Source organism: Vombatus ursinus, unplaced genomic scaffold (genome assembly GCF_900497805.2).
Source record: "Vombatus ursinus unplaced genomic scaffold, bare-nosed wombat genome assembly UNPS02014818.1, whole genome shotgun sequence".
NCBI classification, from domain to species: domain Eukaryota; kingdom Metazoa; phylum Chordata; class Mammalia; order Diprotodontia; family Vombatidae; genus Vombatus; species Vombatus ursinus.
Genome location: NW_020954596.1, coordinates 8,687,660 through 8,707,526, shown reverse-complemented (window position 1 = coordinate 8,707,526; position 19,867 = coordinate 8,687,660). Strand labels below are relative to the sequence as shown.

At 38.5% G+C, this 19,867-nt stretch overlaps 1 protein-coding gene across 1 annotated transcript in view; it reads right to left on the bottom strand.

The window, feature by feature from the left end:
- The window catches only part of CFAP99 (cilia and flagella associated protein 99), a 172,511-nt gene that overhangs the window by 127,544 nt on the left and 25,100 nt on the right, over nt 1-19,867 (bottom strand). The window contains 2 exon segments of the mRNA XM_027836284.1: nt 7,533-7,627; nt 12,128-12,272. Of these exon segments, the coding sequence (XP_027692085.1) occupies nt 7,533-7,627; nt 12,128-12,272 (240 nt within the window).

Genomic DNA, 19,867 nt, shown 5'->3' with positions numbered 1-19,867 from the left:
TGCTACAATTGGTCCAGCTTTGATGTTTTTTTTTGTTGTAATTTCTGACCTTTAATTTCATTATTCCCTGGCACTGTTACTAATTAATGTATGTGTGCTGAGTCATGCTGCTTATCATATGCCCTTAGGTTGCCCCAGCCAGGACAATTCTACCCAAACTACATTCTCTACTTGGTTCACGTTCCAGTGACATCTGTGCTTCTGTGTATCCCAGAGAACGGGGATTCTAGAAAAAATAGTGCATTGGTCCTGTGCATATCCTTTGATCAATAAACAGCTGATTTGCACTGTCAGCAGTGCTGAGAGACAGTACTGAGATGAAGGGCTTAGGTCAATCAGCAAAGAGTTGATGCAGTCAGACTAATACAGTGGTCCTTTTCTGGGTCCTACGCTTCAGTATATAGAGGATAGCCCAGAGAGGATCTGAGTGGAGATAATGTAACCTGTCCTGCGGATTTGACCTCAGAACTGTCTATATGATCCTTTGTGAATGAGCTCAGTAATTGGATCTCATAGCTATGCATGCCCTGTATCTTGGGTCACCTTGTATATCCTTCCCTCACCCCATTTCTGACACTTCCCATAATGGTCTAGCACAGCTCAGAAAATGTCCACGTCATATAAATAATATGAGACCAAATCTAGTTAAGATAGATTTGGTAGTCCTATGATGGTATTCGTGAATTTACACATGTGTCTGAGAGGGGTTAGGGATGAGTCAATCAGTAAACATTTACCTACTCTGTGTTGGGCATTATGCTAATCAATGGAGATACAAAGAGAGGCAAAAGAGAGTCCCTGCTCTGAAGGTATTCATAGTCCAATGGGGGAGACAACATAAAATGATTCTGTACAAACAAAATATGTAGACGATAACTGGTGGAAACAAGGAAAGGCCCTGGAATTAAGAGGGATTTGAAAATAGGTTGGATTGTGGGGTGAGTGAGTCAAGGATGATATCTAAATTGAAAGCCCAGGTGCCTGGGAGGTTGGTGATGCTCTCGACAATAACAGGAAAGTTTGGAAGAAGGGAATGTTTGGGGAGAAAAGGTAATGAGTTCAGTTCTGGACTTACTGAATTTAACATGTTTGAGTTTGAGATGTCCAACAGGCAACTAGAAATGAAGACTGTAGGTCAAGAGAGAGGAGAGCTAGATAAGTAAATTTAAGAATCATCAGCATAGGTCTAATCATTGAATCTACAGAGCTGATGAGATCATGAAGTGAAAAAGCATAGATGGAGAAGTTGCTTTTGCATAGGTTCTCCTGCTTCACCCTTAGCCCATGCCCAGAAATGCTGGCTGGGTAGATTGGGCTTCCACATCAAAACCACATATCATAGCTTGATCAGCACTGGAATACTTTGATCTGCACTGGAATACACTACATCAGCTCCAGAATTGGTCCCCTATTCTCCCTGCCCCTCTCTGCCAAATCTCTTGGGTCACATGTTTGCTTACTCCTCTGATTTTATAAGTCTATCATCCAGTTGAACAAGTATGCTCATTAGACTTCTCAGGCTGTCAAGGGACAGAATAATGTAAGTCAATCAAGTTCATTGCTGTGCCATGGAGTTCCCTGTCCCAGAACACCCACTCAGATTCCTTTTTTGAGATATCTTGAAAATCATTCTTTTAGTATTACCATCTCCCACGTGAATTTGTTCTCTGTGTTCTTGGTCTGGTCTACTCATTCCTCCTGACTTAATTTTCTAAAGCACTGTTTCCTCTTCCTCATACATTGTAGCATACTGGGCACTGAAATGTTATGATTCAAATGCATTGGTTCCATGATTATCAGTGATGCAAAGAGATTGCTATAGAAAACCACCAAATCTATTCTATTATTGAATTGACGAAAGCTTTTAATATGGGTCATTTCATTACTGAATGTGAATGAATGAGTGAATGAATGAAACCTAATTAAACACCAGTATACCAAACACTGTACTAAATATTTGGGATACAAATGCAAAAGTGAGGCAGAACCTGCCCCCCAAAAGATTACAGTCTAAAGAAGGAGATAATACATATAGGGATGTTGGCTAGGGAAAGATATTTTGATTTGATGATAAGTAACGCAATGGGGTTTTCAACTGTCATGTCCTTTCCAAAAACGATGGGATGTAGATTTGATTTTAGTTCCTGGAGCAGGCAGTAGAAAGAAGAGGGGAGAATACATGAGCATGGCAGCAAGGAAGATGGTAAAAAGATGGCCAGAACGAAGTATGTTAGAGTCTGGAGATGGCTAGATACAGTTTAGATGTAGCCTATCTATCTAATCAGCATAACATGATGTCAGGGTAGGCATTCGAAGCTGGCTTAACTTCTCCAGCGTACAGTCTTTGAAAGTCTTGTTCATAAGGTACAGCAGTGAAAAGGCAGAGGTCAAGCTGGCTGGGGTGAAGAATGGTCTACTTCTTATCCTTCTTCCAGTTTCATCTATAAATTCACTTGGAATGATCTGGTTTATTTAGGGCTCACACTAAGATTTCTGTATATTTATCTTCCTTTCTATCACTCTTGGTTCTCTGAAGTGAAACTGTCTGGAATATTGTCCCTCCCTTTTCTGTAATGTTTTTCAATGAGTATGTGCTATAAAACCTATTTTGCCTCAATTGCCACTGCTCTAACCTTGGCAAGAAGATTAGGTGTTTCTTAAAACATTTTGTGGGCTTCTTTAGCTTCTTTTTTGTGGCGAATACTTTATGTTACAAATAATTTTTTTTATTTTTAGGCAATCAAGGTTAAGTGACTTGCCCAAGGTCACACAATAGAAATCATTTCTATAAGAAATGATAATAATCAGAATTAACATCTACCTTCATCCATTTCTGTTTTGAAGTCAATAGTTCATTTGAATTGATCAGGTCAGAAGTATTATAATTTACATACTGTTTCTTCTCTATTTTCCAAGTTGGTGCTGATTTTGACTTTTGCTCTAATGAGGCAAAGGTCTAACTGCATGCAGATTATTTTGATATGACTTTCATGTTAAGATGGTCAGTTTCATTCTTGCTCAATGTCATTCAGTACTCTTTACATATTTTTGAAGAAAGTATTCATGATATAGAGCCAGGAGGCTTCTGAATAGTCTGCAAGTCTTTGACTTTTTTCATCTTAATATGAAACCACATTTTCCACATATTTTTGGTTTTTCTTCTCTGTGTCTTTCTTCACACTGTAACAGTGTATATATGTATCTGGCTGAGAAGATCTTGACGAGCTCTTTATAAAATTTCTCTGCCCCTCTTCATCCTTTGCCATATACATTGATAACAAACTGTGTTAATATTAATTGTCATGAGCACAATGAGGCTAGATGACTATGTCCCACGAAGCAAACAAAGAAACAAATAAATAAATAAATCTGTCTTTGGACACAGGCTAAAATCAATTCTGCCCATTTATTTGCCTCTCCAAGACCATTGTTCACTTTTGTATGTCATTGTTCCATATTGTTGCAATAAAGAACTAATATTTAATAATTATGATAATAATAGCTAACATTTACATAGTATCTAATATATGCCAGGCACTGTGCTAAGTTCTTTATAAATATTATCCCATTTGACTCTCACAACAACACTAGGAAGTAAGTGTTATTAATGTGCCCATTTTATAGATGAGGAAACTGGGGCAAACAGAGTTTAAATGACTTACCCAGGGTCACATAGCTACTAAATGTCTGAGGCCAGATCTGAACTCAGGTCTGACTTCAGGCCCAGGGCTTTATTCACTGAGTCACCTAGCTGTACTACAATGGATACCAACAGTTAAGTGAATGCTTATATATGGCCTAAGAAGTGTGATTCTTAAATACTCTGATTTTTTTCTGTCATTCCATCATTTGACAATGATAGTCCCCAGAAAAGCCCATATAGAAGTAAGCATCATTTTGTATTTTTCTTTATTTCACAGGGTACCAAAGAATTCATCTAATGGTTAAACCACTGGTTATGAGAATCTCCAAACTTAGCTAGGCTGGTCCATTGTCAATCTGTGAGACCATACCTGAGCGCATTGATTCTCACCAGACACCTTGAGTGAAGGAGTCCAACCATGAACACAGCTTGGCTTTCTTAAAGATGCCCCTAGTTCTGACCATGCAGCCATATCAGGAGAGGGTTCTCCACACCACATGGTTAGCAGACTGGAACCTCTGGCACAATGTGTATGCATGCTCCCAAGTCTTTCCAAGGCCCTTCCATTAGACTTCTTCATGACTCTCTCAGAAGCAGGCTCCCCAGACTCTCCATATGGGGAAATTGCATCAGCCATGTGATTGATGTACTCTGTGCATGTACTATATATCATATAGTATCACAGAGACATTCCAGAATTTTGCCAGAAATCAAAGTCAAGTTCACTGATCTGTATTTTGAAAATTCTATTTTTTTCTTCCTCCACTCTTTAAAAAAAAAAAACCAAGACAGTTGCCTAGTTGTGGTCTTAGGAAGCAGTGCTTCTTCCATTCTCTATGATTTTTTTTAAAGATGTGTGGGCAATACACATCCACATACCAACCACTGCTCAACAATCATATCTGCAGTTCTTTCTTGAACTCACTGAGGCTAGTCAAACATGCTTTTATTATCTACCCACTAATCTTGGGTTTCAATGACCTATTAACCATTTTTGTTCTATTCTTGCCATATCAAGATTATTCTCATTGGCAGAGAAAACAGAATCAAAATGAGAGATGAGAATAGCTCTATTTTCCTTCTAGTGTTTATTACCATCATTACATCCATCCTGAATCTTTCTTTGATCTTCTACTTAAGCCAATGTGACCTTAAAAAAGCTCATTTTGTTGGCCAGCATTTGTCATTCATCTCATACTGAGCCTTGCTACTCCTGACATCATTCTTATAGGATCACCTGTCTTTTCATTCATTCTTTGCTTACATGTTCTTTATTTAATAAGAAAAAAAAGTTGGTCAATGGCTACCTCTTCCATAAGAACTTTGTATTTTTTGTTGTGATAATTTCCTTCATTTTTGAGAGTTGTTATCTTGGGCATCGGGACCTGATGATAACTATCTTCAAGTATTTGAAAACATTAGACAAAAGATCATATTCTTCAACTGATCTCTAACTAGCAGCTCCCTAATGCAGCAAAGAGTAGAAAAATCTGTTTGTCTCATGGGTGGAAGGGGAGCCAAATACATTCTCCTCTTTCCACAGGAAATCCTTAGCAGGACTGCCTGATGAAAGTCTGTGCTATTTTGAGTCAGTTTCCCATAACCTTAAACTGCAAGGATCCCTGGATCTCTGACACAGATGTGACGCCAGAGAATTAGGAGGGGCTTAGAAAGTGTTAAGGGTACAGCTGTTGCTGCTGATCTCATAGTATAGTCATTACCACCTAGTTCCTAAATATTGCTTCTTTGACACCCAGCTTTTTGCCCAAGACCTCAGCCATAACCATGGAATAACCCAGGGACATATCACATACATAAGGGAACACAAATCAGACAAAAAGGAAAAGATGCACAGAAACTTTGACACAGTCTGTCTGTCCCCTACATTGGGGAATTCTCTCTGCCCCTTGGATTCTCCAACTCCCTTCAAGGCCCAGCTCTAAGTTCTGCTCTCTGAAAGAGGTCTTTTCTGATTTCCCCTGAAGTTAGCACTCTTCCTCCCAAAATTACTTTGCATAATAATAGACAGGATTGTCTAGGACTGAGCCCGAGCCACATGAGCCAGCAATCTCCTGGAGTTCCATTGCTATGACACAAAGAGGTCTCATCCACTTCACTTGTCCTCCTTCCTCCCAATACATTTAGTTCCGAAATTAGTCTAATTGATTGGCCTGGGCACCAGTTTTTACCTACTTTCTACAGGAAGTCTCAGCAGCAGCTGTTACTTCTTTTGTTCTACAAAATAACTGCCCTGCCTTTTTAATGTGCTAACAGCTTGGCTTCCAGGATGCATGTTAGTGCATCTGAGGGTTTTTTTTCCTTTCTTATGTCTATAATGTTACTTTGTGCTTTATATGTGATACAGTTTTTTCCCCAAAGTACTTTAAAGACATTCTTTTACTGATTTTTCAGACTAGATCTCTGAGGTATGTAAACATAGTAAAGAAATAACATCATGGTGTGTGATCCAGAATTAGTTCACAAATCAAAAGGGACAGGAGGCGGCTAAAAATTCAGAGACTAATTATTGCAGGAAATATTTTTTAAACAAGTGAAGTACACTCTGCTGGAGACACAGAGGATACAGGGATCCCTGCAAGGGAGAAGAACACATACAAACACAATCCAAGAAAAGGAGGGACCAGTCACTAGATGGAACAGGTCAAGGATTCTAGAGAAGCAATGCTGAGAGTCAGTTCTTAGAGAAGATTAAGCAAGTGCTAAGAAGACTAGCCAACACCAAGATAATCAGAAAAACTGATATGTCCTTTCCAGAGTTTTACAGCCATGACTGTGTGGTCTCATTACCACAGGTATGGGGCTATGGCAACTATTCACCTCTAAGATTCTATCCATAGGTTCTCCTGGGGGCACTGGAATGATCCAGGGGGGTGGTAGTAGCCTTGGGTGCAATTGCAGGGCATTGAAGAAAAATAAAGGGGTTGTGGAAACATAAGGAAAGAAGAGAAGAGAAGAAAAATTTGAAAAACTGTTTGCAAAAGCTTTATCTGTTGTATAAGAGAGTTAAAGTCATAGTGATTATATTATTTTCCAAATAAACACACAAAATACAAATTATAACTGATCAGTGGTAAAGTCCACTGACAGGTCTTAACCAGTAAGTGTTGGCAGGCAAACACGTCGCGCATTGTCAGGAAGTCCAGCATGCATCTGCAGAAATATGTGCATGTGATGACTTATTTACAATATAATACTATGTGGTTACATGATGCAATATTGTGTCATCAAAATTTCAATGTGGGAAAACCCCCACAAATTCACAATAAATTATTAAATTTAAGATGTGTCATTTTTTAAAAAAGTATTTCATATTTTTTGAAATAATGCAAACTTTATAAAAAACATTAAAGGGTAAAAAAGTAGATTTTTCAGGGGGTGCTGAGTATTTTTTTTCAATAGGGAGTGGTAGGTCAAATATGTTTGGGAATCTCTGCTCAATACAGTGTCTTCATGGGGCACTGCTGTACCCTTGCTGGTTCAGCATCACAGACTGTAGTCACTAATGTCTTTAGGGAATTATCAAGCAAGTATTACTTAAAATATCTTTCATTATACATAATACCTCAAGGTTTCCATAGTAGTTCATTTCATTTTAACTAATAAGAATATAATTTAACCCGGGCCAAAAATGCAAGTTTGGAAATAAGATAATGTGAATCTCTTTTTACATAAATATAAGGACTATAGCATCATTAAAATGAAAATGATAAAATTTTTCATTTCCTAGGGTTTGTAGGTATAGTACCATAAAGTACTTGGTAATTGAGGCTTAAAAGTAACTAATAAGCTTCATAAATAAGGTACTTCATAAGAAACTTTTAAAGATAAACACTGAATATTCTATATGGTTAAAAAAGGATTAGCTTACCTTATGCATTTTGACACTGTCCAGAGACTTGATAATTTTACTGAAGGGCTGGAGACCAATTTTATCCAGGCAAAAAGTAGACAGATAACAAATAACTAACAAAAATACATATTAAAACACGATAAGAAAGTTGTTATGTATAATTACAGAAACAAAAAATATACACGTAATACTTATTTCAGTGACTAATGATAGACGCTTCCCATCACACTCCATTTCCATACTCAATCATACTTATTTTTTCAATGTTATCTCCCATTAACTAAGAACTTGAAGACAGAGACTGTATAAATCTTTGTGGAGGCAGGATAGGGCTACACTTTGCTGGAATGAGATTCAGACAGGGCCAGAAAAACTGATACATTGCCTTAGCTTGGACTTTGATTAGACTGACTTTTGGGCTGACTGCAGTGAAGGGTATATACTCCTATATACAGGATTTTAAAAGTGAAAGAGACTTGGTGAGACATGATGACACAGTGGGAGATGAGATGGCTGATTTATGATATCCTAGGGGTGTTAGTTTCTGGAGCACTTGAGCAGCACCCCTTCTCAATGTGGCAAGTACTGTATCTTTGCCCTGCTAGTCTTGGTATCAGATTTAGCATTTGGAGCATCTGAGCAGGGTCCAAAGGATGCTGGTGCTGTAACAACAGGCAGGGGAATGAATCAGACCTTGAATTAGAGTTCTGGGGACCCCGGGCGTACAATCCTGTGTTCCCGTTTACCTGTGCAGCTGTGACCATGAGAATCACCAATGTTTCCGCATGGTTCTCTAATCCTCTCATGAGTTAACTGCCTGTATCCACTGCTGTTTCACGGGGAGATCAGAGTCCTATTATACAAGACCCTGAATTTCAAGGTTGCTCTCTCCTCAATTCCTGTGCAATGGCTAGGAGACTTAAGAGATGAGAAATAGAGCCATGGCCTAAAGTAAAGGGCTCTCTGCCTTGGGAGGGGCTGAATCTGGGGACTGAAGGGAATGTCTAGCCTGTGTTACACACAATTATGCCTTCTGCTTCTTCTGTACATTGACTAACCTAAACTGTGGGTTTAAATTATGACCCTGAAAGAAGGAAAGTAAAGCAGGCAACATCTCTGGAAGGGAAAAGAAGATGCCTGGCCAAGTCTGTGGGGGCTAAGTCAACAACTGTGACACATGTTCTTAGGTAAGAACCTGGCATGTAGCAGTAATACAGCTGGAGAGGTGGAGTGCCATGTGATTGTTAGCCAAATGCCTCTGGATTCCTGTTTCTTATGACCCACAAGATTACACTTGCTACACTGAGAAGTGGGGCTACTCAGCTGGCCCAGAAGTTAACATCCCTAGGATATCACTTGACTCTCATAAACTCAATGCCAACAGTGGAAAGGAGATGGCTGCATCGTGTGTAGGCCCCCATTACTGCTATGTCTTTCCTGGTTCTGCACTTCCACCATCAAAACATTAATGATCACAGATTTGAGAGCCATCTATCTATCTACGTCTATCATATCTATTGTCTTGTCTTTCTATTGCTATTATCTATATCTATCTAGGACTAAAGAGATAGAGAGATACATAGATATAGATATGGCAGTAGATAAAGCTATAGACAGACAGATGCAGATATATTGATATAGTGGTAGTGCTTGAAGGAGACTATAAAAGGAACTCCAAGAAGTATGGGAAGATAGAAAAGCCCTTTGGGGAAGAGGAAGGATGTGAAGTTCTAGAACAGAAGCTAAGAAGAATAAGATCAGAAGTCAGCAATAGTAGAATAGAAACATTACACTCCAGCTAAGGTCACATAGCTTAATTTTGTAATTTTCTATATTAATACTTAGCAGCCCTGGAACAGGACGAACATTCACTGGAAATGATAGAAGGTTAGAGATGGCCAGAGTAAAGAACTCTACACTTAGAGTTAGGAGACTAGATCTTGAATCTTGGAATCAAAACTTTCTAGTTGTGTGATTATGGGCTAGTCACTTAAACTCTCAGAGACTCAGTTTTCTCATCTGTAAAATGACTGACTCTAATAATACCTGCACTACTTATCTCTCAGCATTGTTGTAATGGACATGACCTATGAAAAGCACCATATACATTTGTTATTTTTATTGTTGTAAAATAGATATTCAAGCCCCTGTTCCAAAGGATGTAGCTAGAAGTATCCCAGAATCTTCCTAGCAGTATATCCAAATAGCACCAGATTACTGAGACCACGGGCTCATGCAGTCCTAATGAATTCACATCAGACTCACCTGAGTTGTATAAAGTGAAAGGACTCCTAATGGATTTATGTGCCTATTTAGAATTTGAATCACAGTGTTCTGCACTCTTACAAGTAGTTCCTTGACATTTAGAATTAGCTGAGTTCACATTAATGACCAAATATCAAAAAAGGCTATTAAAAATCTTTAGCCATATAGACTATATTTAAAGAAGTTATATCTATACTACAAAACTATTTGCAAATGAAGTAGATATAACCTAAAATGAAATCTTAGGGCACACATTTCACCACAAAGTGTTAGGTATATCTGTAATAGTAAAGAAAACTGATACAGCATTTTGGTGGTTGCTAAAGCGCTGTATATGCATTATTTCATTTGAGATATCACAACATTGTGAGGTAGGCACTAAAAGGATTATTACCACCATTTTGTAGAGGAGGAAACCGAGGCTCAGAGTAGATAAGTGACTAACTCAGGTCACATAAACTAGTAGCATTCTACTGACAACAACAAAATTCAACTGAGTTAAGTAATAATAATTTTCTTTTTTTTAGAAAAGCTTCCTATTTTGGCAAGTTTTGATGGCTGCATAAAGCTGTGCACATGAAATGGCTGCATTATGAAGAAGGAAGAGAACTAGACTTGGAATCCATGACACTCTTGTTCAGCTCTCAGCTTCACTACTTCCAGGATCCATTAATGATGACTTTGGGCAAGTCATCTCAACTCTGAGCTTCAGTGTTCTCCTCTATAAAATGGGAATGATGACACTTTCTCCAACGCACAGGTCTGTTATGAGGCTCATACTAGATAATGTATGCAAAAGCACTTGGGAAAGCATGTAAGAGCAATAGATATTTAAGGCATCAGTTGATACTTGGAAAGAGCCATCATTTTGTTGGTGGTATTATTCCCTCCAGCGAAGCAAAATGACGCCCATTGACATTTCATGGAATGCCCTGGCCAGAAAATGCATCACTTGGGAGTCAGCCTTCTGGTGATAAGGTTCTCAGCACTTAGTCCTTGGAAGTCAGACACTCAGGCTGCTGTCCAGCCTGAATTTGAAGATTTTTGAGCTTGGTTAGACCTGACAGAGTCTAACATCGCTTTTGAGGAGGGATGGTCACTTCCATGCCATATTCCATGCCATGGAACAATATTTTAATGGAGGATTGCTACCGCTTCATTTATGTCCTCCACTAAAGCTGCACTGGAGAGTAAGCTCTTGGAGGTCCTACTAAGCTGGAGAAGCTTCAAGAATGGATCCATTAAAAAAAAAAAAAACAGACCCCTTGATAGACTATGCACTTGTTATCCCAGGACCAGCCTTGCTCATTTTGGAAAGGCTTCTTCTAGGGGACTAGTCAGCAGATGAGGATATTTTTTGGCCAAAGCAACTCATGAAGGCCTGAGGCTTTGCTTTCTCTGTCAGCAGAGGAAGTAACAACATCAACAGAATAATTAAGCTTTAGGGAGACAGTGGGGATTTGGATTCAAAAGCCCAAAGTGCAAACCCCAGCCCTGCCACTTACTACCTGTATGTCTAGGGCCAAGATACCTAACTACTCTGGACTTCAAATTTCTCATACCATATGGCATATGGCAGTAGATAAAGCTATAGACAGACAGATGCAGATATATTTATATAGTGGTAGTACCATTACCATAAAAATGGTAATTTGAGTGGGTTGGACTAGATGACCTCTAAAGTCCCTTACAAGTCTAAATCTATGATACTATTGACTTACACACAATGATATGTATGTATATGTATGTATATATGTATGTACAGATACACACACATACATATATATATACAGAGACACATATTTTTGTTATTGTTTAGTTGTTTTCAGTTCTATCTGACTCTTTGTGATCCCATTTAGGGTTTTCTTGGCAAAGATATTGGAATGGTTTGCCATTTCCTTCTCTAGTTCATTTTACAGAGGCAAACAGGGTTAAGTGACTTGCCCACAGTCACACAGCTAGTAAATGTCTGAGGCTAAATTTGAACTCAGGAAGAGGAGTCTTCCTGACTCCAAGCCCTGAACTTTATATACTGTGCCACCTAGCTGTCGGTATACATACACATACATACATATATACATATATATGTATATACTTATATACACACACATATACATATACTTTTATATATATATATAAATAAATATAAACTATATTATAAAACTAAAATTCTCTTCAATATACACACATTTCCATCCTAATATTCTTTCTTCATATTTGAAAAGTGTAAAATATCAATGTTAATCAGGATTAACCCAGAATTAACCAAGGGTTGCAGAACATAATTTGGGTTTTACTGAATTCTTGAATTTCATGCTTGAATTAAATCAGTGCTTAAAACCACATACCTATAAAGAGATTGTAATCAGACCACAGAAACTTCTTCCCAGCATGTGCATAAAATGCAGTGACTACCACTTCCAGTAACTTCTTGTATTCAAGACATCCAGAGAGAACTTCCAAAATGAAACTTTCATCTTTAATATTGAGAGTCTGGAATTTTTATAAAAAATGAATTGCAAATAGAGAAACCAGGAAATCAAATTGAAACCCATCCCGTCCACCAAGGCCATCCTCAGATGCCCCTTCTCTATTGCCTTGGATGACCTTCTTCCCTCTTCTACCCATCCCAAATGAAAATGATCTCTCCCTCTTCAGATTTCAAACAGCACTTTCCCTAGACCTCACTTCTCCTTTGCTCTATCTCATTCTTCATTGTACCCTAGTTATTTTGTGTGCGTGGCTTCCTCTCCATTCGACTGTAAGGTCATTGAAAGTATGAAATGTTCCATCTCTATCTCTGTATCCCCAGGGCTAAGCATATAAGAACAAAGTAGGCATATAAGAAATTTTTATTGATCTGAAAAGTAGGATGGAACCAAGTTGTGAAAGACCTTAAATGCCAAGGAAACTATCCTCCATTACGTCCATGATCCTCTTTTGTCAACTGCCTCCATTGACAAGTAACAATAACAGAAATACATAAGACATACCCTCCCACATGCATATAAATAAAAGGCTAAAGTAGTTAGAGGCTAAATCATATGGCAAACAAACTTAATAGAACATTGTAATAGGAAGATAAACATTTCCTAGTCCTTAGGGATTTCATCAAGAAACCAGTAACAAGGCTTACTGTCTCTTTTGGAAACTATTTCAAATCTGATCCAAAATATTGCTAGAAAGGTGATGTGGTCAACTAGCCCACCAAGTCATAGGCAAACATGTCTTCTCTTTCTTTATTTGTGTCTTTTGCTGTCATGAATGCAAAAATGATGGTGATGGAGTTTCCAACACCCCCTTTCTCCCCTTGAAGAAGGAATTAAGGGATAAAACTAATAAAGGCAGTGAGTCAGCACATAGCCTGGGGGGTTGGGGAAAAGCAGAGTTGGCAAGTGAATTAGAGTCCTGAGTCAGCCATGGCCCAGAACTTCAATTTTTAATGACGTTGTGGGATGATTGCCAAACACTTCTTCAGAAAGATTTTGTCTCTCTAGTGTAAGATAATATCAACTCGGTTTTTATTAATTACGTATGAATTTTGTAATTGTATATATACATTTTTAATAAGTTTAAAGTCCTTGGCTATATCACTTTAGGTCATGATCTCATCAGATCTCTAAAGAACTGGGGTCAGGTCTGGTCAGCGTTTGGCCAAGAGATTTTGAATGATACGTAGGTAATACAGGAAGCAGGGTAGTTACTGGTAAATGACACTCTTTCTTATGATTCAAATTTGGCCTGCTTTAGGAAATAGATTCACAGAGTAGAATCACAGAACTTTTAGAGTTGGGAGGGCATTTAGTAATCAAATGTTTGACCACTTCATTTTACCAGATATAGAAAGCGAGGTCTAGAGAATTTGATTTGCCGGGAACATCATATATGTAAAATGAAGTACTACTCCAAGGAATCATTTGAAGTCAAATGTACTGAAGAAATTGTAGGAAATCTCAATCCTGGGCCCATCTAATTAGGGTTACTAATCAACAGGCCCATCAACAGGCAAGGAGTAGCCTCCTGGTTAGCTCTTTGTTCTAGAGAAAAAGCAGAATGATTTAATTTCTATTTTGCTTCCCCCCCCCACCGAAAAGAATAATCTTGAAGGTGAAGATCAGAAATAAAAATGGTCAAAAAAGAATTGAAACCCAAGACCAGTGTAGAAAATTGCAAAAGGGTAGTTAAATGGGCTGACTGGATTGAGGTCGCCATTCCCAAATGAACTATGTATCCATACTGAAAGAAATCACACAAGTGAGAGCTGATCTGCTGGCGATGTTCATAGCTTATAGGACCAAGGGTATTCCAGAAGGGGAAGACTCAAACTATCGTCTAGGCGGCTCAACATAAGTTGACTCTGTACTCGGTCCTATCCTAGGGCTTAGGACTATTCTCTAACACAGGCTGTGGCACCTCCAGTCAGGAATCATGGAAGGACCAGAAGTGCCAATCAGTCATGCTGACTTAGGAATTAGTTAACAGAGATATAGGTTTTTCAACTGAAGAAAAGGAAGAAGGGTCTGGATCAAAAGCATGAGTCAGTATCAGATGATTCCAGTGATGATGGAATCATAGAGACTAGAAGAGATCATAGAGTCATCTAAATGAAACCACTTATTTTACAGATAAGGAATTTGAGGCCCAGAGAAATGAAATGATTTGCTCAAGGCCACAGAAGTAATTAGTTAGTAGCAAAGCTGGGATTTGAACCCATGTCATACCAAGTCAACCCTCTTTCTGCTATACCGCACAGTATTCAAAGGACAGGTGAAGAGACATTGTCTAGCATTAGGGAGAAGGTTTAGCTACTAGAAATATAAGAAGGGTTCTGGTTCAACAAAGTCACTCATTTTGCACTTCTTTGACTTCTCCGCCATATTCCTGTACTGGGTACGTCCCCTCTCCAGTTTTAGGTGTGTTTCGTGTGTGGTCCCCCCATTAGATTGTAAGCTCTTTGAGGGCAGGGGCACACAAACACATTCTCTCTCTCACATTTGTGCTTAGCACAGTGCCTGACACATAATAGGTGTTTAATAAATGTTTATTGACTGACTGACCATCATATCTGCCAGTTAAGAAATCATTAACAAGTCTGAGATAAGCAATTTCAAGTTGAAGGATGAGGTCCAAAGCCAGATTGTAAAAGGTTAAGGAATGAGTTAAAGGAGAATGTCAACAAGGCTAGTGAAGGGGTCACCATCATCCTATATAGAGACAGGTGAAGGAAATGGAGACATTTAGCCTGAAGAAGAGGAGATTTAGAAGAGAAGTGTTCATTGTCTTCATGCATTTGCTGTAGATAAAGGATTAGGTTTATTCCGCTTGACTCCAGATAGCAAAACAAGAAGAAATGTGGGGAAATTCCAGAGAGACAGATTTTGACCCAATATAAGGGGAAACTTCCTAATAATTTTTTCAGTTTTCAAAAACTGGACCGGGCTGCTGCAGGTGGTAGAGAATTTCTTCTCACCGGAGAGACCTGCTTTAGACATTATTCTATCATTTATTTGATTGTAACACTGTTTTTTAGTTACTTAGTTTAGTTTTTTAGTAAAAAAAAATCATAGACTAGTACAGAAAGAGGGATGAAGAACAAAGCATTAATTTTTGCTCCCGTTTAGTAGGGTATGGTACAAAGTTTGATTGGAAAAGAGGTGAAAGTGAATGGCTAAAATGAAATATTTTATCATTGAATTTAAATTAGAGGCTCAGAATATCAGAGTTGGAAAGACCCTTAGAGATCATTTTGCCCAACCCCTTCATTTTACAGAGGAGGATATTGAGGCTCAGAGAGGGAAAGTGAGTCACCAAAGGTCAAATGTCCTAGGCAGGATTAAATTCTAGCTCTTCTGATTTCACCTATAGTGCTCTTTCCACTACATACCTTTGTAGACACTATTTCTGACTCCTGAAACCAGGGATAAACAAAAGTTCATACAGGTCATTATAGTACCAGATTAGATCAGCAGGACCATAAAAAATGGCAAGTATGGGCTAGGATATAATAGGACAGGGAACTATGAGTTATGAGACCCAGGGTTTATGATTTCCTCTTTTTCTGGCTTGCTTAGTGAGTTTGAGAAAAAATAATTTTGCTTCTAATCTTTCACTTTATAAAATGAAGGTACTGACTACGGCTGTCCTGCCTTAAGAATTAAAGTTTACTAAGGTATACATTTGTAGAATAGAGACAATGGAGGTAATTATAGACTGAATAAAAGAGTACTTGGCTTTCCAAATGGATTCATTCTCCATTGGGGTCCTTGACCCAAATGGGAGGCACAATTTTTAATTCAAAGTTTGCCTAGGATACACAAATGTCATGACCTAATTCTGTTTGGTTGTACCTGAAGTAGGATATTCAGGTACATCATGGATGAAAGATTTTGTGGACATGTCTAACCATTATTTATGATGATGGTTTCTATGGGAAAATACATTCTGACTTCAAACAACCGATTTCTAAATGAATTTTTGGGCCACAACCTGATTTTAACATTTAATCAATTTAATCAACTTAACCAGGCACTGTGCTAAGTAGTGGGGGGAGGGGGTACAAAGACAAGAGTGAAATAGTCCTCAAGGAACTTACATTTTAACGTTTTCATATTGGAAACTAGCTGTACACCTTTTTTTTAAAAAACGATTCCCAGATTGCTGGAGCTAGAGGGAACCTTTTGTTGCTTAGTTGTTTCAGAAGTGTCTGACTCTTCGTGACCCCATTTGGGGTTTTCTTGGCAAAGATACTTGAGTGGTTTGCCATTTCCTTCTTCACCTCATTTTATGAGGAAACTGAAGCCAACAGGGTTAAATGACTTGCCCAAGGTCACACAACTACTAAGTGTTTGAGGCCACATGTGAATTCAGGTCTTCCTGACTACATTTACTGACTACAGGTCCTGTTCTCTATCCTCTGTGCCATCTAACTTCCCAGAAGTAACCTTAAAGGTTGCCCAATTCAACCACCCTTATTTTTTATTTATTTATTTATTTATTTATTTATTTTGGTGTGAGGCAATTGGGGTTAAGTGACTTGCCCAGGGTCACACCTTATTTTTAATAATGTGAAAGGAAGCTCAGGGAGAAGTGAATCTAATGTTATGCTGTATACTGAGGGCTAATTTGGATTGGAACTCATAACTCATAACCTGAGTTATTTCACTGCACCCTGGCCTACAATTTCCTGATTTTAAAAAATGCTAAATTTAGAGTCATAGGACTCTATTTTGTTTGAATTCTGGCTCTGCAGTTTTATGAATTTGGGTAAATCACTTAACCTTTCTGGGCCTCATTTTCTTCCTGTGGTAAATGATGGGGTTAGGTCAGATGATCTTTGAGGTCCTTCCAGCTCTAAATACTTTGATCATGTGTATTTCCTCCAAAAAGGCAGCTAGAAAAAACAAATAAATAAATGAAAGGACAGCTAGGTGGCGCCATAGTGCATAGAGCACAGGGCCTGGAGTCAGGAAGACTCCTCTCCCTGAGTTCAAATTTGACTTCAGACATTTCCTAGCTGTGTGACCCTGGGCAAATCATTAACCCTATTTGCCTTAGTTTCCTCCTCTGTAAAATGAGCTGGAGAAGGAAATGGAAAACCACTCTAGTATCTCTGCCAAGAAAATTCCAAATGGAGTCACAACAATCAGATGTGACTGAACAAGTAAAAATTATCTTTCTCTTTCAATGCTTATCACGGCTTCTGACCACCATTTAGCATTGTGGAATTTTTTTGGGTAGGTACTTATAGCATTACTTCTCTTATGAGGGGTATATGAGAGGCAGTGAGGTATAATGGATTGAGAGCCGGCCTCTTTCATATAAATATATATATATATATATGTAGTGGTTGTGTTACCTCGGGCGAGTCCCTTAACCTTTCAATGCCCCAGGAACCCTCCAAGATTCTAAATTGCAAAGTGGATTCTATTTTATGTTGGTAGGGAGCATCTTTCTCTGGGAGTTTCCTACCCAGATAAAATCACATATCCCATTTAAAAAGTAGTGGGGGCGGCACATATGCAGCTGTGTTTCATCAGTGTTTTCCCTTGGTTTAAACAGCAGTCAACATCTCAGAAAGTTCTTGGCAGACTTTTATATCACTGTTGCTCAAACTAATATGGTCATGGAGTACTTTGGGTCTTGAAATATATCGGTAGAACTGATAAATTATGCCCCCATAGTCAAGAACATGGGCCATTTAGGGATACTTACAGTAGCCAGTACCAGAGTTATGACACAGACAGAAGACAAGTATTTACGAAAACAAAACACAAGGCAGAGGTTAGGACTGCAGTATTCATTCATTCAAAAATATTTATTAAGCACCTACTATATGCTGGATGAAGGAGGAGAAGAGTTTAGATAAGATATGGAATTTGCCCTCATGGAGCTTACAGTCTAAAAAGAGAATAAGACACAAATATAGATAATAATACTGTATTGCATTATCTTCCAATATATTGTTCTTTAGCTTTTTGCTCACATTTTGGGGGGAGGGAGGACTAGTATAAACACTGGGAAGGAAAAGGGAGAAGTGGGATGCTGTTAGGGAGAGGACAGAGAGTAACAGAATGAACTGGAATGGCTCTTAATAGTTATTTAGTTCAATCCCCTTATTTCATAAACAACCTCAGGCCATTGAAGAAAGATGACTTGCCCAAGGTCACACAGGCTAGGCCTAGATAGATGGATATGTAGATTTAGAGCTGAAAGAGAATGCAGAAGTCAACCAGTCCAACCTTCTCATTTTACAGAGAAGGAAACTGAGTCTGTGACCTGCCCAACATCACACAGGTAATGAGTAGCAGAGCTAGGATATGAATCAAGTTCTTTGATTTCAAATCCCATGCTCCTTCCACTAAACCACTTAGCAGAGCTGGGATTAGAGTCAAGGACCTTTGACTTCAAATCCAATGCTTTTCTCACTGCACCATGTATGTTTGCACTGACTCCTAGAAGGGGGTGGATAGTAGAGGTAGCTGTGTCTCTTGTCCCACAAAAAGCCTTGCAGAAACATGGGGCAGGAGTTAAAACTGACTGAGGTTAGACGAGGAAGGCTCAAAGGATGTGGTACCCAAAGGTTCAAAGGCTTCCTTTAAACACTTTCTCATAGGGAATAATAACCAAGGTCATGCAACCATATGATATAAGGTCCATTTGACTGTGAGGCCAGATCTTTATCCATTATACCACACTGCCTCTCACATACCTTCATAGAAGTCAAGTTATAATCACCTACCCAAAAACTACTATAGTGCTAAATGGCAAGAATGGCAGAATTCACATTGTACACAGAACATTGGGGTGCTGTGGAAGACAGTATGAAAAACACTAGAAGATTCAACTTCTCTTTAGTTAGACGTGGATTTATAAGGGTATGATTGTATTTTCAGTTTTCTGTTCCATTAATTTACTTGCTTTACCTCCACATATGGAGGCAAGAATAGTTGCCTACAATCATACTGGTTCACTCAGCTCTGTTCTGCCTTTGAAACTCTTTGCCTCTGGGTTTTAAAATTTAATTGCTATTTCTCTGATTCAATTTTTAGGTTTTCTCCCCCATTACAAAACATTTTGTGGTTAAAAAAAAATCACAAAATCTGCTAAGTAAAAAAAGGAAAAAAATGATACCTTAAAATGATTGGTTATATTATTTGCTTGATCTGTCACAATTATGGGAAAATAGGGAAACAGCAAGGGGTGCATTTCAAAAGTGGTGTACACAGATTTAGCCATGTGGTCACCATTAACAACAATGGGAATTGTGCAGCTGAATTTCTATGTGATGCTTTGAAAAATGTACCTCTGGAAAGAAGCAGCGATGATGGTTTTCTGTTTCCTCAGAAAACAAGCTTTATTAAACAAGATTCAGAATCTTAAAGGAAGAGATGAACTGGATGAATGGATGGCTAGGGAAATCACACTTTTTATTGCAAAGCATGTTTTTGTAGCATGGGGTGATAGCATTAGAATCAGAAGACCTGGGTTCATCTTGCAACCCTGTGAGTAAGGACAAGCTCACTGACCTTCCTGGGTTTCTCACACACACACACACACACACACACACACACACACACACACACACACAC